This window comes from Empidonax traillii, unplaced genomic scaffold, assembly GCF_003031625.1.
Source record: "Empidonax traillii isolate 1590-97213 ecotype Southwest subspecies unplaced genomic scaffold, ASM303162v1 scaffold1267:size142893, whole genome shotgun sequence".
Lineage (NCBI taxonomy): Eukaryota > Metazoa > Chordata > Aves > Passeriformes > Tyrannidae > Empidonax > Empidonax traillii.
The window spans coordinates 114,294-140,562 of NW_020956460.1; the positions used below are offsets into that span (position 1 = coordinate 114,294).

The 26,269-nt window shown below is 36.6% G+C and overlaps 1 protein-coding gene across 1 annotated transcript in view; it reads right to left on the reverse strand.

Annotated features, from left to right (window-relative positions):
* Positions 1–3,529: 3,529 nt before the first annotated feature.
* The window catches only part of CEP162 (centrosomal protein 162), a gene marked incomplete at its 5' end in the record, with an annotated part of 25,066 nt that continues 2,326 nt past the window's right edge, over positions 3,530–26,269 (reverse strand). The window contains 16 exons of the mRNA XM_027906244.1: positions 3,530–4,112; positions 6,269–6,403; positions 9,189–9,287; positions 9,899–10,040; positions 11,842–12,512; positions 13,627–13,851; positions 14,891–14,995; positions 16,384–16,547; positions 17,429–17,555; positions 18,962–19,067; positions 19,845–19,957; positions 20,831–20,968; positions 21,598–21,825; positions 22,610–22,743; positions 24,490–24,751; positions 25,844–26,108. Coding sequence (XP_027762045.1) covers positions 3,894–4,112; positions 6,269–6,403; positions 9,189–9,287; positions 9,899–10,040; positions 11,842–12,512; positions 13,627–13,851; positions 14,891–14,995; positions 16,384–16,547; positions 17,429–17,555; positions 18,962–19,067; positions 19,845–19,957; positions 20,831–20,968; positions 21,598–21,825; positions 22,610–22,743; positions 24,490–24,751; positions 25,844–26,108 — 3,133 coding nt within the window. The remainder of the gene's footprint in view (positions 4,113–6,268; positions 6,404–9,188; positions 9,288–9,898; positions 10,041–11,841; positions 12,513–13,626; positions 13,852–14,890; positions 14,996–16,383; positions 16,548–17,428; positions 17,556–18,961; positions 19,068–19,844; positions 19,958–20,830; positions 20,969–21,597; positions 21,826–22,609; positions 22,744–24,489; positions 24,752–25,843; positions 26,109–26,269) is intronic.

Consider the following 26,269-nt stretch of genomic DNA (forward strand, 5'->3'; position numbering starts at 1 on the left):
GAAAATGCCTGCTCATAGAGAAAAGAAAGGTAAAACTGTGAACTTCTCTACTAAAATCTAGTGCTATACAGTAGTTGAGACTAAAAGGTGAAGTAAATGATGTATGTTTGTTGTGCAGTTAAGTATTTATGCACCTGAGCTCTAGATCTTGAATAACACATTTTTTTGCCACTTTTTAGCCTCAGGTATGGCAAATATGGGCACTGAAGAAATGAGGCTGCACACACGCAGAGAATTCGATTTCAGAATTTGTCCACATATCTCTCCGCATTCCCTTTATTAATCTCTTCAGGTAAACAGAACCTGCTGTTGCCATTCAGTTAACTAGAATTCCCAGGACTTTTGCAAACTCACACACTCCTTCTCAGCTCCAGGGCCAAAACACTTCCTTTTGATTCCAGTTAATGCAGACACATCTGACTCAGCTTGTTCCCACACTGGGTAGTGACAGGAGCAAGGACAGCAGAAGGCAGAACCTTCTACTCTCCCTTCTCGAACAAGAGCAAGACTTGGAGGCACGTGCTATCTTGTTTTTGGACAAGAGCTATGTGGTTAGCTGTATGAAAGGCAAATTATAATTCAAAGTTATCATGGAACTTTCCGTTCAAAAGAGTCAGGGCAGCACTTGATGCAAGGCCACCCCTTCCCTGCAGAAGTGGATTTGCACAGCTAGTGCTAGTACACCCATCATTTATCCTTATATTTTCCAAAATAGCTGAAATAGGGGATAGAGTGGCAAACTTCAAAATGTAGTATGCGCTATCAAATAAAGTCTTCATACCTGATAACCTACTTAATTTGCTACATGAACAATTTTGACCTGTATTTCAGAGAACCTGAAATGGAACACATTGCTGCTGTCTCTGCCCCAAGTGCCATGATGAGATCTGATCCTTTTCTGCACCCCCTGTTTACCTCTCCAGAAGCAATGCTTTCTCTGTAATCTAGGTCACTGAGTCACCTAGCCAACTGCTCACTCAATTTTTTTAAAAACTTCAAACGTGACAATTCAAATTATTATACTCCACCTGCTTTGCTGTAAACAGACGAATTCCAGCTAAGCATTAGATAATGATTCAAGGACATTCTGTTTAATTCTTTTAATCCATCCATTATGCTGCCTCCTGGAAATGCATGATGAAATAGGACAGCACAAGAGGAGAAACATACATAAGGAGTATATAATTACATAACTCCTGGAATGATCCCACTGAAATCGTTAGTAAAAGCTAACAACTTGTTTCAGCCTTTGCTCCACTTCAGGATATTTCTCCCTTTCTGTACTGTGAAGACTGCTGGAGAGTAAATAACTAACTTTAGCAGAGAATTTAAAACTTGGGCCTTAGTCCTCCAAAAGGAACACCTCACTACAGTCATTCAAGGCCAGAGAGAGTCTGTTACTGTGTGGAGTGTCCACTTCATGCTAAATGCTTTAAAAACTGGAGACCATGCTTCAGTGAGTGTACAACTACATAAATACATGTTAGAGCACAGTATAAACCATACTGTATCTTACAATAATGATAAATACTACTGTCCCTGCTCAGTAAAATAGACAGAGAATTTAATTCAAACTATGTAAGATAACAGCATTTGCTGAGAACTGACTATAAGAATTTTAAAAAGTGTTTCAATGACATGAACACTAAGGCACTCTTTTGATGACCTAAGCATTAAACATTTAAGAGAATTTCCAGTAACCAGAAATACTCCCTCTAGGATTCCTGTCCTAGGTAGTGCCCTAGAGTACCTCCATCCAGGAGCTGACCACTCTGGGAACACAAGGGTTGCTGTAATTTTTTAAAAGTTCACACTTCAGGTCACACACTTCAATACAGTCTTACATGTATAGCACATTGTACAGGAAGTAAATGGTAAGTTGCAATATTATTAAATTTTATTCTTTTCATTTGCAAAACAGACCCAAATCAGTAATATACAGATACATATTTACACAGAGCCGATATTTTATATACAAAGCATTTTTAGATGGGATCAAAATATCCACAGTAGAAATCCTGAAAATATCTGAATATGAAAACATCAAGATTACTATATTAATTGGCAACTGGCCAAACTTTTTTAATATCTCTATATATATGTGTATAAAGTCTCATTTTATGTTTGTGTATGTGCCAAAAAAACCCTCAAACCTTGTACTTAGGCACTGTGGTATAATTTGTTACATCCTTTTGTTCTTTATGCATGCTCAGTCACATGCTTGTATGAGAGAAGGTGCACATTTATTGCTGATCCCTGAAGAATACGACACATAAATACACATGCACAGGCCTGAACTGTTTCACATTTGATTTAAATGATAGCTTCAACTAATACCACAGGGACCTGAAGAGTACATTCTAGCTTTTATCTTCTCTTTGCCCTAAATGAGTATAGTCGATTGAGCTACAACCTCAATGTATGTGCTATGGGATTCTTAAGGACATGAAGCACTGAAGCTTCAAACTAATAATTTACTGATTTATTGGAAACCCATCCCTTCCAACCACCAAATAGCTATCCATCTTGAATTTTCTTTATTTTAACTTACTGCTTCTTCCTTTTAGCAGCAGGCTTTTCATATATGTCAAGTATAACAGCCATGCTCATATTGCCTCCCCAGTCTCCTCTCTGGAATAGGGCAGCCCCTGTGGCTTCAGAGATTCCTAAGGCCGCATTTTTTACTGTGACAATTTTTCTTTTCCCTCCACTGGGGCCATTTCTTGAAACAGGGGACCAAAAGCTTCACACACTCAGGTACACCTTGGTGATGCAGTAGGAATTGCTCCTACGTACGTGCTCTACAGCACAGATGCGTAAGTAAGTCCAGCAGGGCCCAAGGAAAGGGAGGAGGCAATAGTCTCTAACATTGCTTGTTACCTGCCATGATGCCTGTCAGTTCAGCAGAACGTTACATCCACATTTGGTATTTGGATTATATAGTGGATTACTCCTGCTTAAGTATACGAGTCTCTTTTATCACTCTCAAGGACAATATTAGTTTGTTGGATTTTTTATCTCTCATCCCTTTTCTAAGTTGCTCAGTATTTTAACTCTAAATTTACCCACTGACACATCCCTGCAGTCTGAGCTTTAGCACACTGTCTTCACATCTGACTGGCCTCTTTGGTCTGTCAAAACCATCTATGAAGATATTACAGTGTCAGATTCTGAACAGCTCATTGTAAAAACCTTAAGCAATATGGCCTTCCCTTTTAAAGGGATACCAATATCTACTCTGTATTTTATAGCCTGTTTTAAATCTGCTCCATAACAATTCAGCCAGACCACTCTGCCATCATTCTGAACAGCACAGTTGGAAATATCGGAAAAGTAAACAGTTTGAATCTGAGCATCACCAGGGAATGTCTGCACTGCTCCAGCCCTCCAGTCATTCCCTAAGTTGGAAGGGATTTTAAAGATAAGGGAAGGAATATTATATGAACTGGAGGGAGAGAAGCGAAATGATGGAAAAAAGATGATTTTCCTGCCCTACAGAATGAAATACATTATATACTAAAACAGCTAATTACTCAAATTGTTCACAAAGGAATCACGATAACACAAGTAATAAACAAAAGTTAAAAATATTCAGGCATGTTCTACAGTATCTGAAGAAGGGTATTTTTCAGAGGTAATTGAATTTATGGAATAACCTCAATATTCCTATTATTTACAAAAAAATTGTATGTAACCTTACTACTAACAAAATATAAGACATACAAAATGAATAGAGTATTGCTCAATGCACGTCTACCTTTGGACATGCAAGATTACAGATAAAATCAGAATGCAATTCAATTTATGTGTGTTACATTATTGATTTTCAGTAACATTTTCTACACATAACTTTGAACATTAAAATTCTACTTCTCTAATCAACTACTACCTAATCATGTCTTCCAGCAGCTGTCTGTCATTCTGAATCCAACAGAATCAGGCGCAGGAATAACAACCCCTTGTTTCTGCAGTTCACGTAAAACATCTAATATTGAATCCAATTCCACTCGAAATTTCTCCAGTTCTTGATTTTTCTGCTGTGCCAGTCTTCGCCACTTCTCAGCCTCATGAGTTTGCCTTGCTTCAGTAACGTGATGTGTTAGTTGGGTTGCCTGTAAATTAGAAGCAAGTCAGCACTGAAACTTCCTACTCCAATACTCAGCCACCACTGCTCCTTTGCAGAAATACACCACTTCATTATATTTGATGCTGAGTCTCACAGCCAAATGCTGACATTAAGTGGAAACAATTTGTTCTGAGTATTGCAAAAATCATTCTGATAGCAATAAATTCCTTTAAATAGTTGCATTAATGACAGAAGGGTAGAATCAGTTATTGACTAATGAGCCTCAAGAGAATTTAACTTATCCTCTCCGAAGTGGCAACTAAAGGTTTGAATATTTAAGATAAAGCTGAGCATATAACATAAAATCCCCCATAATAAAATTTAACTTTAACTGCCATTTAAATGTTCTAATTAAAAGAATCCTGTGCAAGACAAACAAATGAAATCTGATGACATATTGTAGGCTACTACTGTACTTATAAAAAACAAAAGTCCTATGAATTTTTAGAAGATGTTCTGTAGTCACAAAGATCTGATTCTGCTGCAGATAAAAGTTTGCATTAACTTTGACACAAATCCCTGACATAATCCTATTAAATTACACGAAATAAAAAGTGTCATAAGGTATCAAAATCTCCATACGGCTATTAATTGTAATAGATTCTTCAAGGAAAGCTCTACCACTTAAAGGCCATAATTATCATATTTGCATTTTGATACTAAGGATAGCCTGTTAATTCCTTGCTCAGCAATTACCTTTTCTACATTGTTCATTTTTATATCATTCATTTGGGGGACTGTTTGATGCCCCAGTGCAAATGGTTAAAGGTACAAAACTAGGATAAACAAAACCCAAAGCTTAATACATAATAAGGGCAGCAGCACGAGGAAAGATGGAATTACTCAGTAGTAATTATGTATGCGTTCTCTTATTTCTGTTTTTTAATACAATACATTATACAACATCTTAGTAAGTACTACAGGTATTCAATGGAGTTAGATCCCAGAATAGGCAGCACAAACACTTTACAGAAATGGTAAAGAAATCCTCACATTATACAAAAGCAAATGAATAGCATAAAAATGAACTGCATTACAGTTGCCTCTAGCAGGATATAACGTGAACAAAAATAATAAAATCTTTAGTGGCAGCAGGGTTTGTTCTTAATCCAATGACTTGTTTTATGCGCAGCTCTTTTTGGAAAGAAAATGAAATCTGTGATGTAGAAATGTGTAAGAATAAAACCTTCTACCACTAAAAAAATTCTGTACATGAAAGTGTATTCCTTGAGATCTGGTTTTAAAATTGTAGAACCAACCCCCCAAAGTAAGTACTACAGGTTTGACAATCTTCTTGTCCAACTGCCCTTTTTTTGACTTCATATATTTAAGTAAAACCTAAGTTAAAATATTAACAAAGGACAGTCATATATCTAAGTGATACAAGTGTTGAAAAAAAATCTACATGAACTAGAGAACTCTTTCCAGATGACAGAAACTCCCCTGAAAGATAAAAAATCAGGATGGAGACCATGACATAGAATAAAGATGAAAAAAAACAAGGAAAAATTGTTTTACCCATTCAAGCTACAAAAAAAACTGTATCACAAAGATCCAATCTTCAAAATCACAAACTTTTAGTTTTTGGAGGATAAAGGCCGTTTTTTATTGTTTCAGGTATTAAAACCAGAATGAGGTAGACCGCTATAAGATGTGTCTACACTTTTAACGCAGCTTTTCTGAATAGCATTGCTGGGACTAGAAAATAAAATGACAGTTCAACTGAGGAATATATTGTAGCTTAACAAGCTCTGCATTAGAAACTCTTGTCAGTTTTTCAGTACCTTGCTCTCCTCGTGTAACTGAAATATGAAATAACCAAATGATACAAGGGGCCTCCAGAGGTCACGTGATCCAACCCTCTACAATATCAAGGCCTTCTCAGATCAGGTTGCAAGTAAGTTACACACCTGATATGTGAGTTATGCACAAGTAATTTTAATTACCACACCAAGGATGGGCTGACCAGGGCTGCATCTACATTCACTGGCATCAGCAGGCAGCAAAGACAAAACCTTGGCTGCAGAAAAAGTACTTGCCCTCCCTGCAGTGCGAGCTAAATGAGCCAGTGCAAATACCATAAAATTACAGTTAAACCAATAAATTTCTCTGGAAAATAAATGCAGTTATACTCCGGTGTACCTTTTGAATTTCTTGCTCTCTTTCTGCACGTCTGGTCTCTATATGCTTGATTTTCTTTTCCAGGCACAAGAAATGTTTCATTTCAGGACTCTGGTTCTCCTTAGCCTCTCTCAGTTCTTCCAACAATTTTGTCACCTACAGTTAAAGAGAATTAATGAAAATTGTTATCATCGTGTTACGCACTGTATAAAACAGATTCCTTTCAAAATGTATTTGCATTGTTTAATCATTCCAATCAAAATCAGCAGAACAGAAGACATAAAACAGAAATCTCCTTTATTCAAAAGCTTTTACAGGGGTTCAGAGATTAAGATTTGTCACTTCTTATAAGTAGCTGAGAATATGAAAGTCTAGTCCTCTTTGATAAATCCAATCGTGTTCATAATGTTATGAAGTAATTGTATTCAGTCAATTTTCATACTTCATACAAAAAAAGAAAAAAGAGAATATTATAACTAGATCTTCTTACACCCTGGATAAGGACCAAATATAAAATGTACCAGTGTATTTCTAAAGACTAAATTGAGGAAAGACATGCTACTAACAGACACGATTACAGGCCTCTTTCGGTCTAATAATTACCAGGTCAAATCAACCCAACCAATGACCTAAAACTGATTTCCTCATCCTCCAGAAAATAAGATAAGTTTTCTTTTAAAGCCCTACTGGTTTATTCTCATTCTTTGCCTATTTTAAGTAACTTGATATTCCTTCATTTAACATCCTAGGTATTTTTTGGTTACTCTTAATGTGTATAAGTAAACTCAAGTGAAAACACTGAAGTCTTTATCCTTAATGATAGCCCTTAGCTCCCCTTAACCATTATATTTGCGAGCTTCTAACCCTCTTCAAGCACTCAGCCATCCTTGGCTCTCTGCTGCTGAGTTCAAGTAGCTGGAAGCATTATGTCTTCATAAGATGTTGTCACTCTCACTGAGAAGTGACTCTAAGCTGGATTCTATTATTTCCCTTTTTAAGGTAGCCTTCTAAAATAACATGGACTGTGTTAGTGCATTTTTGCCTGTCCATTATTCCAGCAGCTTTGAACCTGTGGGCCAAGTTCAGCCACATTTGGGAGCAGAAGTCTTTGTTTCATAAGGTCCATAAAAGTTGAGTGTCTGCTGCTTGACTGCTAAGTTGCCCCGCTGGAAGGAAGGGCTGATGCGTGATCTCACATATATAATTAAATATAATTTAAAAATTCCGCTCGAAAGATGTCATGAGGTGAAAAAGCCCCAGGAAAAATGGGCTCCGTGTGTTTTGCCAACAACAGAACCTTGTCAAATACAGCGCTGTGATACGTGCAAGCTGTTATGGAAGAGAAGTACACAGTTAATGGAAAACATCCGTAAACAGCATTTCTGAAATTAGTATTCAAATAACAATCTTCCAGGAAGCCTCAGGAAAAAATCTGCCTTTTTCGAGGAACCATCATTTTAGACAGAGGACTTCATCCTGTTACCAATTATGGTGCTATTCCCTATCATTACTAATTCAATTTGCAGGTTTTGTTGTCTTCTTTTTTCAGCTCATTTAAACATTTAATGCTTAAAATTTATTTTATAAGCAGTACAGCAATCACACTGGAGCGCAAAAGCAAGGCTTTATGTAGACATTTCTCTGTACAGTCATGCAAAGATTTCTGTAACAAAGACACTCCTTTACATTTCCTTAAATGCCAGCACTTTGAATTTGGCCTGTAAAATGGGGGTCAGATTGGATGACCATGCTCTTAAACCATCACTGTCATTAATAATCTGTAAAGCAGTCATAGAGGAACAAATATTTGTTTCACTGCACTCTTGCCCTGTTTTCCCAGGAAGAATTATTATTTATCCTGAGACCACTGGAATGAAACAAGCTTTATATGGAAGGGTAACATCTATCATTAGATTCTTAATATGAACCCAAAGTCTCAGCCTTTATTCTGCAAATACAGAACTTATTTAATACAACACCTTAAAACCCCTCACTTTTACATAAATATGTTACAGCAGAGGTGGAATTTTGCATGGGTAAGATAAATACTGAGTGGCGTGAGATTAAGATCAATTGCTTTTAGTAGCCCTTGCAGATTAGATTATTATCAAAATTAAGTTACACTTACTAATGTTCTTACATCAAAGAGATGGTGAATTAAGTATAGGCACAAAGCTCAGACAGGCTACATCCTCCTCCTGAACAAGAGGTGGTAACAAAAAGACTGGCAATACTTCAAGAATAACAAAAGCATATATTAAAAAAAATTTGAGCTAAAAGATAGACAGCAATTTCACACAACATTACCCCAAAAGCAAAAATAAGAACAAATGTAATTTTTAGATTATATGCTATTAGTAGAAATGGAAGATCAGAAAAAAACTATATAGCTTTCTCAAAACCCAGTGAATTTCAGAACTATTACAACTAAGTTTCCCTTCCTAAGAGACCTTAACTTTCATAGATAGTGGAGGAGAAAACCAAGAATATAAGTGCCTAAGTGAGTTTTATGTCAATGAAGGAATTGAAAAAGGAAAGCTTAATCTGAGCACAGAACCTGAAAACAGTAATAAAAATTTCTCTCAATAAGGAAAAAGTCCTGTGGTCTATTTACTACCCATCATAACTCTCAAGGTAGAGGCTATGAATGCTTGGATTAACCTGCTGATCAACTTTCATAGAGATATCAGACATTTCTAACAAATTAAGGATCATAACATAAAAAAAAAAATTCAAAAAAGGTCAAGGTTCCACTTCTGTTCTATGTTGTTCTCTCACATTAAAATAACATATTGCATTCTCAGGTATAACTGCTATAGAAGAAACTGACAAAGATAGCATTTGTAAGACTTATTTTACTTTATATTATTTGAGGCTTTACAAGGATGAAAGTGAAAACTCTTACTAGAGTAAGGTACCCTCAAACCAAATTTAAATATACCTCTTTTTGTAGGAGTTGTTCTCGTATCTGTGAAACCAAAAGAGCTTCCTGATGCCTCTGTTGTTCACTGATTTGTTCTTGAAGATGGTTTATTAATACCTGCACAGAAAAGATTAAAAATAGTTGGTCATTAACATAAATACTTATGAAAACATTTGAAAACCTATGCAGGAAAAGTACAGAAAAAATATAATCAGTATTGTAGTACTGCAGGTGTAGGTGACGTGTGTATTAACAATACAGCCTCTAACAGGTGTGTGTGCTAGTTAGTCCTCTGCATGGACTGTTAAATAGCACACAGGTACATATACAGTATATGAAAACAAGTCTCAGTCTTCGAGTAACTTTCCTCAGTTAAAAAAGCTCTTAAAAAAATCTAAATGACGCTACTCCTTCTACCTTCATATTGTGTATAAAATTAAGCCCAGAAAAGCTGTGGAATCTCCCTCCTTGGGGATACTCAAAAACCACCTGGCCATGGTTCTGAGCAACTGCCTCTGGATGACCCTCCTGAGCAGGGGGGTTGGACAAGATGAACTTCAGGGGGTTCCTTCCAACCTCAGCCATTCTGTGATTCTGTGAATACAGTGGCACAGGCTGATTTTTAAAACAGTAGGTCCTACTTCAAAGAAAGATAAAGTTTATAGTATAGAGAAAGAAATAACTTTAGGATATATCTATACGTAATCAATGTATCTATTGTATCTCACCTCTTGTGCTGAAATTCTGTTGCTTAGTTCAGCTACTTTAGAAGTAGAGTGCTCCTTTGCATGCTGGCAAACAATCTTCTCCACTTCCCTCTGATGGGAAGCTTTCAGAGATGCAATGTATTCTGCTGTGTCCTCCTGTATTCTGAACAGAGCAAGGCGAAAATAATACGTAATATGTAATAAAACAAGTATGTGCTTATGAAGAACAGATACTTCTTCAAAAATGCAGTAAAGTTTCTCATTTTGATAGAAAATATCAAAAATGTTGAAGGCAGCAGGTCTTTGATATTTCATAACAAAACCTTGCAAGATACCAGGACCATTTCTTCATTACTTGCTCTGGAGGGACAACAGAGTGGGAAGCTAAAAGTGTTGCATTTGTGCCTCATTTAACTAGAGGCAGATAGAATACAGAAAATTCAGCCAATTCCCTTTTTTTGGCTGCTTTTGTAAAACAGAGAAAACAAGTACTCTTAAATCATAATGCCACTTTCTCTTTTAGGTATCTATTTTAGAAAAGAATGTTTTGCAATATAAATATGCCAATTTACTTCTACTTTGACTATGAACGGATCTAAGAGAGACCAGGTGAAGTATAAATATAAGGTATCTACAGTTGGCCAGGTAAATCCTGCTGAATCCTGAAATATCCAAGTAAATCCTGAAATATCCCAAATTGAAGGCAAGTATGGGTACCAAATATTAATGCTATACAACAAAAAGCATTTAAGCACCGCCAACTTATGGGCTGCATAAGTTTCATCCTTCCTGGATAGATGAAGCCCATCCGATCTGAACAGACAAGGTATCATGGAATTTGCCCCATGGTCAAAAAAGCCAAATTCTGCCAGTGGCACCAAACCTTTACCCACCTATTGATAAGACGGGCTTTCCTACTCCTCTCCTCATTCATTCCTGCTACTGCAGGAACTGAGGTGAACACCACCTGTGCTCCTGTCCCATTAACTAACTGACCCAGTGCCTTGAAGTCCTTTTTAATCGCCCTGGTACTTCTTCCATTAATGTCCTTGCTACCAGCCTGAACTACCAACAGCGGCTAATAATCTGAGGGCTGAATAAGCTCAGGGAGTCTCCTACTAATACGTCTCACCCAGGCCCCGAGAAGGCAGCAGATCTCCCTGTGGGATGGATCCAGTCAACATATAGGGCCCTCGGTTTCCCTCAAAAGGGAGTCACTGACTACAACTACCCTTCTGTTTTCTTTATAGCTGTGGTTGTAATCCGTCTGGTAGACAGGGTGTAACTGGGAGACCCTCCAGACAGCTCTTCCTCTGGACTGTCCTCTACCTGACTCTTTGGGTCCAAGGCCTCATACCTGTTCTTTAAGGGCACCCAGGGAGGTGATAGGGCAAAAAGAAAAAAAAAAAAAAGAAAGGAAAAAAAAAAAAGGCAAAAAAAAGGCAAAAAGAAAAAAAAAAAAGCTGAGCTGAAGGTTGGCTGTGTCCTTCCTGCTTGTCCTGCCTGCGTGAACTGCCACTTCCCTATCTGCCTACTGCCATGCTACGTCCCTGTTTGCCCGCTCCTGTTTGCACTCAGGGTCACTGGTGCTCCCAGCAGCCTTTTAAATCCCTTGTGGACAAGCTGGGCTCCACCCCTAGTCAACTCATTCGCCTCCCAGGGGAGCTCCAGCACATGATTTACATGATTTACATTGAGATATTTTTACTTAAAAGCATAACAAATTGTAGCATGAATAAAAGCATTAAGATAGGTTTGCCTGTAGAGAGAACTGTGACAGGGCACTGCTTAAAACAAAACCCAAACCAAAATACCAAAAACCCCTCTGAAACCCTCTCAAAACAAACAGTACTAATGAAAGTATAAGCTAGCTTCACACATGGCTGACATGTTAATATGCCACTTCAATTCTGCATCAGCCAACACTTCAACAAGGTTTTTGAAGGAACATGTTGAGCATTTACCTTCGTATGTTATTTTCAGAATAAGCCAGTGCTGCTTGAGACTTTACCCTCTGCTGGCTCATTTCCAGAGACAATCTCTCTAGCTCCTCTTTCAGCTGCGCATTTTCTTTCAGAACTTCTGAGAGATGAGAATCAGAAAAGGTATGTGCTTGGTATATTTTGTCATCATTGAAAATGCTTAGAAAGGGTTCACTGTAGTGGGAATTCCTTTTATCTGTTGCTGAGGTATTCTTTTTCACGACCTCTGTAGAGTTTTCCTTATTATTGGTTATATTTCTCAAATTATTGTCAGACAACATCACCATCCTTTCTTTTTGAAGTTTCTCGACAGTTTTTGTAAGGTCTTGTATTTCTTTATTTTTGGTGACCAGTTCCTCATTTAGTTTTAACAATCTGTCTTTTGCGTTACCTTGTTTCATTTTAGAGTCTGTGTGCTCTAAATCTTTATTATCATTTTTACTTCTGAGTTTTAATTGGGAATTTTGACTTTTAAGATTTTCAATTTCTGTCTGGAGGTTTCTAACAGTGATTTGATGGGTCTTCTTTAGATTCCGAAGCTCCTGCTCAAGTTCTGTAGAACCAGCTTTATCACCATTCAGTTTTGGTGTTTCACTCATAAATTCATGGGCAAGTAGTTGCTCAAGCTCTGCAAGTCTTTGCTCATACTGTATCTAGGAGAGGAGTAGGAAGAAGGGAAGAAAAAGCAGTTTCATAAGTGTACTTTTATTATTAGCTCTTCCTATTATTCTCTGAACTTACTGCACATCTGAAGCAAGATTTCAAAACAGAATACACATCAATATTACTAACAACACTACTCAATCAGTTCAGAAATTCGTGAGTGAAAAAAGTCTATGGTAAAACAGAATTACTCAAAACATTTACTACAAAGTAATCTTATCACAATGGATGCAGTAACTATGGGACAAAAACTGCATTGACAAGAAACTATTTCATTTTTAAATAATTGACTTCTCTTCAGATGTTTCCAACACAGAAAGGCAAAGTAACATCTTATTTAAGTATAGCAAGAAGTAGTTAATTTTGTCATTATGTATTTGCCATGTGTCAGTTTGCAAACATTCCTGTCATATGCTCAAAATTGTACATTTTTCAAAACATCTTAAATTTTAACAGAACAGATCTTCATTTTTATTTATTTGTAAGTATGAATATAGAAGTATGAATTCAGAGAGACACAGAATCTTTCTTCCTTATGAGCTTAAGAAAACCTGACCCTTCTTAATTGCCTGGATGGCCTCTGAGGAAAGCATGATGAGTGATTCACATGGAGAAAATGTGCAACAACTGGCCAGTGCTTTCCTTTCCTGCTCATTAAGAATCTGTGCAGTTCACCTTTTCCTTGAAGTAAAACGTCAGACTTCCATGCTTCCTAACACAAGTCTTTAGGTTCACGATCATGTAATTTTTTTGACGGAATGTTTAGTGTTCCTGGATGTTCCCTGTAGAAATGCTCTGTCAGCAGACCTTTGAAACCACAGCCTTTGGTACAGCAAGGAATTAGGTAAGCAGCTACTCTGACCCACAGGGTGAAAACTACTTGTCTTAATTGTAAGAATTAAATTATTATGCCTCAAGAACCTGTCCTCTCATTCTCAGTACTACCCTAATGATTTCAATGCTATTTTTATCTTAGATGCTGAAGGTACTGAAATTCTGGTTATAAATTCTTTGAGTATTTTTGTTTTCCCTTGAATGTCTCTGCCTTCAGTTTTAAACACTGCACTTGCAAAGTGGACAATTCTACAAGGTTCCAACTTTTACCTTTATTTTTTGAAACTGTTGTTCCATGGCACGGAGACTTTTCTTAGCTTCATCATCTTTACCTTCAAGTTCTGTTTCTAATTTCTTTATTCTTCTCTCCAAAAATTCAACTGTGTTTGTTTTAGCTGAAAGATCATTCGTTTTCTCAGCAGCAGCAGCAGCATAAATCAAAGCAGGCAAAGAATTTGGATACCTTCTTTTTAGAATTCCTTCCATTTCTCTGATCTATCAATTAGAAAATTAAGTCAGAAGTCAGATAAAGTTCTGAAGAAAAGTGAACAGAAGTAAGTGACAGAACTTTAACAAATTTCATCCACGTTGGCTGAGTGAAGAAAGAAACTTAGAGATTAATATATTGAGAATTATTTTACATTTATGCTATTGTTTACAGAAAAGTAAGACTCATCATCTCTTACTGATTGACTTAGCATAATCTTAAAATATTGCTCTGGTCTTCAGATTGCCTAATGTCAGAAGTACTAAGAAAGTAATGATCTTTAAGTTGAATATGGCACTTAATGCTGTGAGTATGTTTGCTTTTTTTCTGGATTTTCATTCACATTGTACTTTTCCAACTGTTACAGAGATACTTCACAGCAGTATTGAAAATATTCCCTGAATAACAGATTATATGTGTCTTTTATTTTGGAGTCTGCAATAAATTAAGACTAACACCTTGCATACAAGATTAATAACACACCCCTCTCTCATATATGGATGAGATATTCTTTGCATTAAAATTCTGCAGAGGCTCTTTCCCATGAGTCCCACAGCCCTCTATGATGCAGCTGCCATCTCTTAAAACTCAGGAAGGCCCACTTCCACCTGACACTTCCTCTGTAGAAACATGGATTTTAAGGTCTCCGCTCCCCTAGTTCTCATGAATCTTGTAGGACTCCAATCCTACTCTTGAATCAACTTGTTTGAAATTGATCATAGTGTTATGGGATTACTGAACATGGACAGAAGGAGTCTTAGAAGATAAATAGCAAGCTTTGGCTTTTGCCCTCTTGCCCCTTTCCAAGAAATTCTAAATAGTATTTTAAAGGATTTTAAAAGGGATATCAGCTTGTTAGAAGATAGTAGCAAGAAGACAGTCTTTCTAAGTAAATAATTGCAGCTTTTTGTATTTATGAGTGTTTAACAACACAAGTTACTTTAACATAGGACTTCACGCAATGTTTTATCCTATGAAAGCACTGGTGTTTTAAGAGACCTTATCTAAAATAAAGGTTAAATGAAACACAGTTATATTATTGCATACCTGTCGCTCAAGATCCTGAATTCTTTTAGCATCTGCTGCTCTGTCTCGCAAACGTTTTTTCTGTTGCACACACTGATCTCCTGCTTCAGCTCTCAGCTTCTCAACCTACTCAGTTTATGAGAAGGTAAATTGCAATGCATGTTCAGAGACACTGTCCTATAGTACAAAAGCATTTCAAACACGCAATATAACGGAAGTATTCTGCCACTTAAAAACTGGTAACAGTAATTTCTGCACTAACTCATTCTTCAGGTTCTTAACCTAAGTGACAGCTTCTTTCTCCAACAAACCTGAAACTAGCTATGGAAATCTAGAAGAGAACTTCAGCTCTGGGATATTCTTGTCTTCATACTAGTAGAACTGTTTCTTTCTCTCATATTTCCAGTATGCTGGCTTGGTTAATAAGCTATAATATAAAGTACTACAGTCCATTCCATGAATTCAGGGTGAGCTTAGGAGATAGTTCATGATTTCCAAGGCTATGCTCTGTGAAGAGATATAGAAGCAACCAAAAGGCAACATTATACCGTGCCTAAATAAATGCTGACTCCCAGAATCAGGGAAAGGAACTGTAATACTAATGTTCCTGCACTTCCATGGACTCTGGCCATGAAGTCTCAAAGCTATAATCTAAAACTGCATTTCCTACCCTTATCAGTCACTATGATCTCTGTACGCAGATAATACACCCTGAATATCTGAAGTATTCATATCTTGATTTCTCTCCCACATTGGCAATATTAGCGTAAGTAATGCTTTTGTGCCAGCATAGTTTGACTCATTTGATTGTTTCTGTGAAGTCAAAGCTCTCCATTGCTTTTAGGCACTGGTCCATCCTGGAGTGAATGCAAATAAAAATATTTTCTTTCACAGCAATGGTATCTTGATCAAAGTTTGATACAGTGGTGTTTAAGGGATCTTCTTTCCTGGTTGCTCCTTCAGAAGCACCTCCTTTCATCTGTGATCTCTTAATAAAACACTATGAAAAATTTCCAAGATCAGTTATATATTTTATCACTGGTAAAATTCTTCATTTCTGTGAGTCCTAAGTCCAATGTACTGACAGCTCAGCAATTCAAATCTCAGCAGTATTCAAGGTTCATGTATTAGTTTTGTTTATATTTTGAGTGTTTTGGCTTTTTCCTTCCTACTATAGTAACCAGAGATTTTTTCTAAAAAGGAATTCAGAACTGGTACTTGATAGAAAAAAAGTAAGTGTTGCCTATGCTACCATGGAGCAAAAAGGTGAAAAAGATAATGTCCCTAGTTACTGATGTAATAATATATTTCTTTTCCTTAGGTCAAAAAATCTGCAGGTTTTAGGGAAGCACATTACTTTTGTTTCCAGAAGCATCATCAAGATGTCCAATAAAACAAAACTAGTACATGAAAAGAAAGGGATTATTATGAAGGACAGAATTACATTATACTTGTCACTAGAAAAAGAAACAATTTCAAGTTCCAATTTCTTAGATAAAGCCAAATATTATCACCTCTAGTCTTAGTTTCTCAATTTCTTGTCTTGCATCTTTAAGACGGGCTGCATCTTTATCCAGAAGATCTTGATTTTCCGCATACCACTGAAGTCTTCTTTTTAAATGAGTAATTTCCTGTTTGTATGATTCTTCCATAACTTTAAATTCGTAAGATTTATCACCTACAAGAATAAAATATCCTCAGAATGGTTTTATTAAAAATTATGTATCAAAGGTGTAATTACTCAACACCATCCTCCTCAGCACATTTCACACATTTACTATTTTAACAATGCCGTTACTGCAGGAAAATTTTTGAACCAGATCCGAATTAGGATTTTAAAAGCAACTATATTTGAAAAAAACCCTTTTCTTCTCTCATACATAGTAGTACTCAATGGCTTGCAGTTCACCATGGAAATTATTTAAAACAGAATCTCAGGGATATTCTTGATCAGATTCCCGTCAACAAATTTTCAGCCACAAGATGAATGACAACATAGAATATATGCTTAGATGTGTATTGATCATACTCCTCCCATTTATCAGATCATACTTTGAGAAGAGACACAGAGGTAAATATCTGCTCTTAGCATTAGTGATGCCTGATACTGGAAATGAGGGAGTCCAGTTTCTGGCCCTCTCTCATTATTGAAATAATGGAAAAAGCTCTGATAAAAACCCTGAAAAAAGTCCCAAGACATAAACTACAGGTAAAAAAATGAGCAAGATCTAAACAGGAAACTAAGATGCAACATAGTAAACATTTTCTTATCAACAGAGCTGTCACATAACTGGAATCTTCTGTTTTACATGTCCAATGAAAGATGGGCAAAAAATCAACACGCAACAACAACGAGTTTGGTTTCATACAGGAAAACACTTTCTAATAGAATTCCAAAAGTATTGTAACATGTCCTTTACTGTATGCTTTTATTAGAAGTTTAGACAATATTTGGAAATGGTCTAGATGCACTTCACTAAGTAATATTTTAATAAAAGCCAAGTTTTTGTTATATATGCAAAGCAGATAAAATTATTTAGCAAAATCAAGGTGCTTTACTTGATGCAGATGTAATCTGGATTTTTGCTAAATCTCTCTCCTTCTTTGCTTGTACCAAGTCTACCTCGAGAGCTTGCTTATCTTGCTTGAGATGTCTTATCTCTTCTTGTAATTTAGCTTCTTCCTTCTGGATTTTAGAGAAAACAGTAAAACAAGAAAAACTAAACACATAATGTCACACAAAAAAACCCTGAACATGTCTTTTCATCATAAATGATTAAATCACAAAAGTCATGTCAGACCACAGCAACCATAAGGTCTTCTAATTTTGGTATTATTCTCAGCCTTGCTACAGCAGAGCATGGGGAAAACTTAAGCTAAGCATTAAAAAAAACCCAAACATTTTTTAAGTCTTACATAACTGTCATAGAAGTAGAAAACCTCTGCCTTTTGAGAGGGTCAATACAAAAAATGGTTTAACTTATTTCTGAGACTTAAGGCTATAGGTTAAATGGACAGATGTATTGTCCAACAGTTCACCTCATTACATTCTATTTCTTGCCATTTTCTGCACACACTGTCTCTTCTGTTTGTCTACCCATGATCACTAGCAAACTTCAAGACAAAAAAGGATGAAAGGTAGCAGTGCCAGTGCCACCTCTGGAGATGGAGCCCCTTGGTCTGAGGGATCCACAGGTAGAGCAACCAGCAACTGGGGGGCTCAGATTTTGGGGCCAGCCAGTAAACAGATTGATGTCTAGGGCCAGAATGTGCATGTTTGTGTGTTACTGTTAGTGAACTCCTATCCTGATCTGCTGAACAGTATCAGGCCAAATGTGCTCCTTGTGTTTCCAACAGTATTATTTGTATTTCTGTGTATACTCTGTTATCTGTGTGCCTGACCATGTTAGTGTTGTCTGTGTGTCTCTCTCCATCTTTGGATCTTCTGTTCAGTCTCATTACAGGCTGGACCTAAGGAACAGGGAAGTGTAACAGCATCACCTCTAAGGTCACAACAAACAACAACAAAAAATGGAAGAGGTAGATTTTAATTTTCTGGTCTAACTATCAGAGGCAGTGTGTACCAGAACAGTCCCCCTGCCTGCAGTAAGCAGAGCAACAGAAATTCCAGATGACCTTTAATTTTAGCATGAAGCTTATTTAACACACTCCCTTCAAAATCAGAAGCATCTGTAGGTCTACAAAAGAAGTTACATGAGGGAATAACAAAAAATTCTTTTTACTCGAATGCTCTTTTCTAGAACTTACTTGGTACACAGCAAGGATAACCAATCTTCTGGCTTGGTCTTATGCAGGAAAGATACAGAGATGTATATCACTAGTTTCTGCTAGCCCTCACAAGGCCTTTCAGAATTGCCAGTAAACATGGCAACACTGCACTTCTTTCAGTGAATCTGTGTCTTAAAGGATTACTTCTGAAAGTTCATTTGATATTTGTGACATGTGGAAAATAATTAATGCTGTAGAACAGTAGCATGCTCCACTACTTTATTTACATTATTAGTCTACAGTATGGATGGTAATGCAGGTTTTCTTAAGAACACATGAAAATAAGGCTTGGTATATAACTACCTGTGCTGCTCGAAGCTCTGAAATCAATTCTGTGAAACTCTGATTTCTGGCTGGATCAGAATCCTGCACAATTCGTGACTGGTTATTAGTCTTCTCTACTTTTTCTCTAAACAGCAACAGCAAAAACAGTTATGCACTCAGCATACTAAGAGTGGCATACTGAAAAATAAACACCCCCCCCCCAAGAGGTACCACAAAGTCAGTCCATGCAGGTTCAATAGAAAGAAAGAAGCAAATATGCACAACAAACATTTTTATACAAAAAAATTCACCTGTGAGGTGAAATCATCTCACCTCACACAAACTTGTTTGTTGGGACAACACAAGGGAGGGAAATAAAAATCTACTCTGCATCAGTGGAACCCACATGTGGGCCTCTCCAGAGCAAAGATTCGTAGATTAGGAGTACACATGAGGGCTAGATCATTTTTCCTCGTTTTCCTCACGGGATGAAAATCTTACAGGAACTACAGTGCACTGAATTGAATGGCTCCTCCACTACCAGGATTGCTTGTGTCTCCCACTGCTATCTACTACTCTGTATCTTACAGCAGTATCAAAACATTTTGACACATCAGCAGAGTCATAACACCAGAACAAATGTAGTGTGTGTATCACACATTCTGATATGAATAAGAACATTGAAATATTCCCCAAGTGGGAGACTCTAGTCTTCCCACAGGTTTGCAACATCATCAAGAAAACTAAGAATTAAGTGCCCATAATCAACATAAATCATTTCTCAAAAGAAGAAACAAACCCACAAACCCAGGAAAAACTTGCAAATATGCACCAGACAGACTCTGCAATGGTTCTTCACATATAAAATAATACACAGCTGAAAACTCCAGAGATTTAAGGTCAGATGTGTAAATAAGCCTACCTTAGGTCTCTTAATTCAGACATTAAACACTGATTCTCCTTAAACATTTGTTCCTCATTTTTTTTGTTTTGGATTTGTAGATCTTTCATTTGTTTGTATAGCCTCTCATTTTCCTAAGTTGAGACAAAGTTAAAGAATGGTGATAAATTACTGTTTTCTCCAGTTCTAAAATAATTGTCTATGACTTGCATAGTTTGCAAGTGGAAGCAAACACTAAATATTTCATTACTAAGCTTCTGAAATGGGTATCTACTTTAATTATCTACAATTCTGTCCAAACATCTGCTCACTCTGGAGGATCTAATCCAGTTCCTCTCCAAAGCTATCCCAACTGTATTCTGAAAGCATGTTCACGAGTGGGTGCTGATGGATCAGAGCTCAGCCTGCCCATGCTCCAATCCTGTGGGCACAAACCATCACCAATCTGGAACGCTCACAGCCATACTGGTAAGACTTTGTGTCTATACCAAGAAACTCTGTTGAGCACCAGCTGGAAGGTGGTTAAATTACCTACTGGATTTGCAAGCATTCAAAAGGATTAAGTGTGCATTGTCTATTCTACACTTGACCAAGTAATAAAATTCAGACACACTAATAAGGTTACCTTAAAATCAGCTGCTGAGATTTTGAGAAAAACATCTTAAAAAGAGAACTCTATAGATTTTTAATATTGCTTAAAAGTACTACTTTTCCTCTACATTCGGGAAAAGAGTTTGTGCCTATTTATTTGCCATAAAGTATTTTGCCAGTTCTCAACTGACAAGTCAGTGATTTTTACAATGGATACACGGGACTGTAGAAAAACTCAGCCCAAACTAGACACATGTGAAATACTTTTTAAATATGCAGTATGTTTGCCCATCACACCCAAATTTCATCCACTTTTTAGACAGCAAGATAACTGTTTTCATGTAAAAGTAATAACCATTAAACAACTTTGTTTCTGACACCGGCTAGAACACAGCTCAACATGCGGGGTGGTATACCTGCTGATAACCTTGAATAATGAGCTCTTGATCTTCAATTTCTTTTTGTATTTGTGTCAGTTTTTCTTGAGTTACAGGAATTGCTGCTGTATGGTGGGTCCATCTCTTTTCTTGAGCCATCTCTTCCATACTTCTTAACTTTCAGGAAGAAAATGACACACAAGCAATAAGAAATTTTTGTTAGTGATATGGAATTCTCTACAAGACTACACTTTTATAATATTATTAGTTCAATCTCTTCATTAAGGTATGACAGCAGACCCATGAGCCACTCTTATTACTGGAGGTTCACAGAAGCATTACGAAACAGAAAACACTTGGGAAAAGTTAAAGTTTTACACTACCTCTTTTGTTCTCTTGTATCTAGGCAGGAGGGTATAGTGGAATAACTCTGGCAATATTTCATACAGACAAAAGGCAACACTGAAAAATGCATCAAAACCTAAAAACAGTATCTCAAAATATAGTACTTTTCTATAACAAGTGGTATCTGGTAATCTCTGTGAGACTGAACTAAATCTTTGCAAAAACACTTGCTGTAGAACTCTCAAAATGGCAAAGTAAGGGAACCCAGGATAACCTAGTTTATCTCTGAAGAAAAAAAATAAGCAATAAATATAACTGCAGGTATGCATTTATAAAGTAGCAGTATCTGTACATCTGGTTTTTTCTGCTCAGGAAAAACTCATGTAAAGTAACAATAATTTCATTTCAAGAAGCTATGTTCCTCCTCTTCTATAGGGACAGGATACAAGCTGATAAAGTACCTTACTCTGAAGAACATAATTTTCCTGACCCAGATGAGAAAGTTCTTTTTCATGCTGTGTTTTCAATTCTATTATCTTTGTCTCCATTTCTTTCTCTTTTTGTGAAACCTTGCTGGACAGTTGTTGAATCAAATCCCGAGCTGCGTTCAGGTCCTCCTCTGCAGTTTGTACTCGTTTCAACAAATATAGTTCTCTATCACAACCTCTGATAGGAGAAAATGATAACTCCTAGTGAAGAGAATTCAGGGAAATGTTACACTAAAGCTGATTGTTTACCAGAACTCTGCTCATCAATTTCATTTAACTAGTTTGTCTGGCTCTCAGCAACCACATAAAGCACTAGGAAAAAAACCCAACAAACAACTCAAACTCCCCAACATTCTAATAGCAAAACATCCTGCATTTACTTTACTGAGCTACTTTCTCATTTCCAGATTATACATGAGGAAAACAAACCAAAAAACCAACAAGAAAAATACCTCGCATATGACAGCCACTACATTGCTACCAGAATTATTCTATTATGCATCTCACTTTTTGAAAATCACTAATGCTTTAGGTATTCAATGAATAGTTTTTTTACACAGTTGATAAGGGAGAATGAAAATCTACCATGGTGCTGCAAATTCAGTCATCTTAGAGAAGCCAGAAGACATTATTAAATATTTAATGCAATGCAAATAGGAAAAAAACCCTAAACAGTAGTACTGTTTGACACTCAGAGTATTTAAGTAGAAGTTTTATTTAACCGTATTTTACCTCAAAATAGTAATTTTTAGAATTTAATAAGCAACTTTAATTATAAAGAACCACCCAAGCAACAGAATTATGCAAGCAATTGAATAGCAGTATGATTACACTTGCATATTTTTAAAGAAAAAACTAGTGTTAGGTAAATACTGAAATACTGAATTAAGTCAATCTTGTGATAATTGGTAAATGTCTTCACAAAATAGGCCTGCAAACCAACTTGTGCGTACTATATTTAGGAGAATCACTGGTTTTTACTTACATGCCTCTTAGAATCCACAGCCTGGTGTTCAAGACTATTAACAACTGATTGGCCAGACAAAACTCTGTTAATACTTCTCTCCAAAGTTGGTTCATTCACTGCAGATCTTATTATCCTAGTAGCAAATAAGGCTTCTTCATTTAGGCAGAAAGTAAAATAGAATAAAATTAAATACAGAATTTAATGCCCTTTAAGAAAAAATCTATTCATGTGATCCACCCTATATACCTAAAGTATATAAATTATTATAATTCTACAACCTGAATTTTGAACTAAATATAAGAACTTGAGAGCAATGAGATACTATGGAAAAACTGGAGGTTTTTGCTTTTTTTTTTTAAGTAAGGAACTGGTGACAAGATAAAATAAAAACAAACCAACAACTGAAAAAAGTATCTGGATAATAAATACTTCATGAAACAAAGTTAATTTCTCTGCTTGAGAAGCGGCCAATTCTCTAAGTATGCATAAACACAACGTATTTCAAGCTACAGTGAAGATAAAGCATAGCAATTTTCAAAACGGACTTCGGAGTGCAGACGGCATACAAAGAAATGCAACATTTATTTTCTGCATCAAATAGCAACTTGAACGGAGCTAAAAATCAGGAAAGTTCACCTAGAGTAACTAACATAAATGAAATATTTACTTCTCAGTTCTCTGAAATACAGATAGCAACTACAATTACCATTTCATTTCTGCCTATTAATTTAAGCACAGCGCTCCTGCTTAGGAATGCTATACCTGAAAAGAAAAATAGACAATGATCCTGTTTCAAATTTAATACCTTTTACATGTCTCACACTATTTCCTCCCAAGGGTGCTCCCTTAGTGCTGATAATGAGGATTGTTTGATTCAGTGCCATTCTCTTGCTAGCTACAGAGGCCCCTGCAGAATGCAGCCAAGTGAGATTAACTTCTGAAATCACCTGAAATTGCTATGGTGAATGGTTATAGCTAGAGAGAGAAAAGCATGTTTGAATGAGGCTAGTGGCCTCGTTCTTTGATTCAATGATTTTCTTGGTACTCATCAGTCACTTCACCAACTTCACCAGCCTTCTCTTCCCCAGGGAATGAATGACACAACAATACACTGAGGACCTCAGTTTGACTGCTGCCACTGAGGCATCTCCCTAAGACAGGTACCATAATCCTAAACTGCTTTTCCCAACACTATTTTCAGGGTTTTTAAAATCACTGCATGCTCAAAATGCACTAAAACGTGGGTATCTGTAGAGTTACTTTCTCATGCCTCAGAAATAGCAAACATCGTCTGCAAAGATGCTAAGCTGAATCATCTCATGAAACTCTTCAGACTTCATCCCAAATAAAAAGGTTCGGACCTTTACTTGCAACTCAGTTTTTACAGGACTACATTGGTATTCTCCTTTCCATAGTGTTACAAGACACATGAACAGAAAATAGGACTTTTTTTTTAGTATTTTCTATGTACTCTAGGATAGCAATGATCAGAAGAAGCTGAGAACAGAAATTTGGCTTCAAACACAGAAGTTACTGTGTCAGCAAATCTCTGAATTTACTGTAATGAAAAATTGTAGGTATTCAATTTTAAACACTAGTTTTTTCTATTGTTTAGGTCCTAATGGTGAACAGTAGATAAGTCTCAAACTTAGTGGTGGTATATGTGAGTGGAAATGAAACAAGACTACAATGCAAAGATTTATTTGAAAGTCTCTCTCCCAGCAACTTCATACTAATAAAAAAATCATCAGTACTTACCTGCATTAGGATTTAGATTTCTTCTACAACATTGGGAATTTTTTTTGTGTGTGTGTTTTTGTTTTTTTTTTTTAAATGTGAAGCATGATCAGCAAAACTCTCTGGCTCTTAAAGCTCAAGACTTTTTACCATAGAATTACCTTTAGATTTTGCTCTATCTGCAGGACTTCTGGCTTTCATACAGGTCTTTCTGAAAGTTTCTTTTGGTGTTTTCTTCTCACTAACTGGAAAAGGCTGTCTTGAGAGTGAACTGGGTTTCCCATAGCCAGAACTTCTAACCAGCCCATGAGGACCATATGAAGGTTTCTTTTTATGTAAGGGTGCTGAAGTTCTGATATTCTTGTATGACATTGGTTTAGTTGATTCTGATCTTTCACTCTTCAAGGAACAAGACCGAAGAGCCTGTGATAGAACATATATGTTTAAAACAAGCCTAAGGTTCTACTGTAATCTCAAGCTAGCCTTCACTACTAAAAAAACCCATAGAACCATTTACCAAAATTAGACAGCTGTAAGACTCAGGCTGATGGGAAGCATTATTTTTGTAGCAGTATGTAAATCTGCAGAATTGTATTACTTCAGAAGCACATATAGGGAAAGTATTTTGTACTGAAGTTTATTTGTTCTGGGAAATTGTATTACATTACAGGATCTGTTGCTTAACAAAGCAGGTCGGTCCTGACTAAAGACACAGTGAACACAGAAACCTGGCGATGAAGAGAGAAACAGTGGCAGGCAGAGGAACCCTGTTGAACTTGATCATCACAAACAGAGCACACAGCTCTCAAGCCTGTTTGCCCTGGTGAGAAATCTACCAGGATAAATCAGCCAAACCTCTCTCCCTGCAATGCCTTGCAGACAATAAGAGGTGATTGTATGAAGAAGTGTGAAGCTAATTTAGGGGATGCAAGGAGAAAAGAATTTGTGGATGCAGGGAAAAGATTTGGGATTGTGTAAATCTTGTTACAAAATGTTTAAGAGGATTGTAAAATGTGCAAAACTTGCAGCAAGTTTAGGGAAAGAACAAAAAGTAGGTAAAGGAGTAAGTTTGGGAAATAGAGGGAAAAATCAGATAAAAAAAGATGGTGACATGATGGTGTTGGTCAGTATACTTTTCTGACTCAGTTCGACACTGATCACTGCAGTCTCTCCTATATTCTTATTGAACTCTGATTATGTATATACGCTCCCTATTCTGAGTCTATTCTGTGTTTATACATGCCCCTCCTTCACATGATCAAACTCAGTACTAGCTTGAGCTGGGAACATGGCATTGCAGCTGCCTTGCACATGTTAGGAAGAATTCCACTGGTCCCCAAGTCCACTGTATTTGGCTACCTCTAACAAGAGCAATGTCAATATAAGAGTTTCAAGAAAAAAGCAACAGTGTCTTAATTTCTAAACATCAGAGCATAATCAAATGACACAAAGTCTAAAAATCTATACATTTAAAAATTACTTTCATAAAACAAAAATCTGGTTGATAATACTTACTTGTTTAGTTTTGCTGCCTTGTGAAAGCAGAGAGTCTTGTACAACTTTTTTGCTTTGTATGTCAGGCTGTACTTCACTGGTCTGAATTTCTTTCTCAGTCACCCTCTGAAAGTTATCATCATTCACACTTGACTGTAGAAAGATGCCTTTTTCTCTGTTCAACTTTTCAATTAAGTTTGTCTCCCAAACTGTATCACTCTGGGGGTCTTCAAAGGGTGAGTGGCTGATGAGGTCATTTTCTGTGCTGCCTACCAATTTCACAGGACTGTAAGAAAAAGGAATAAAATCATATATAATCATATATAATAAGACTTTTGCCCTTTGCTTTTCTATTACTCTGGAAAAAGCAGGCCGTTTTTTTTTTTTTTTTTTTTAGATAACAGCTGTAAAGACTGCCTGAACTTCAAGGAGCTACTAGGCTTTTTT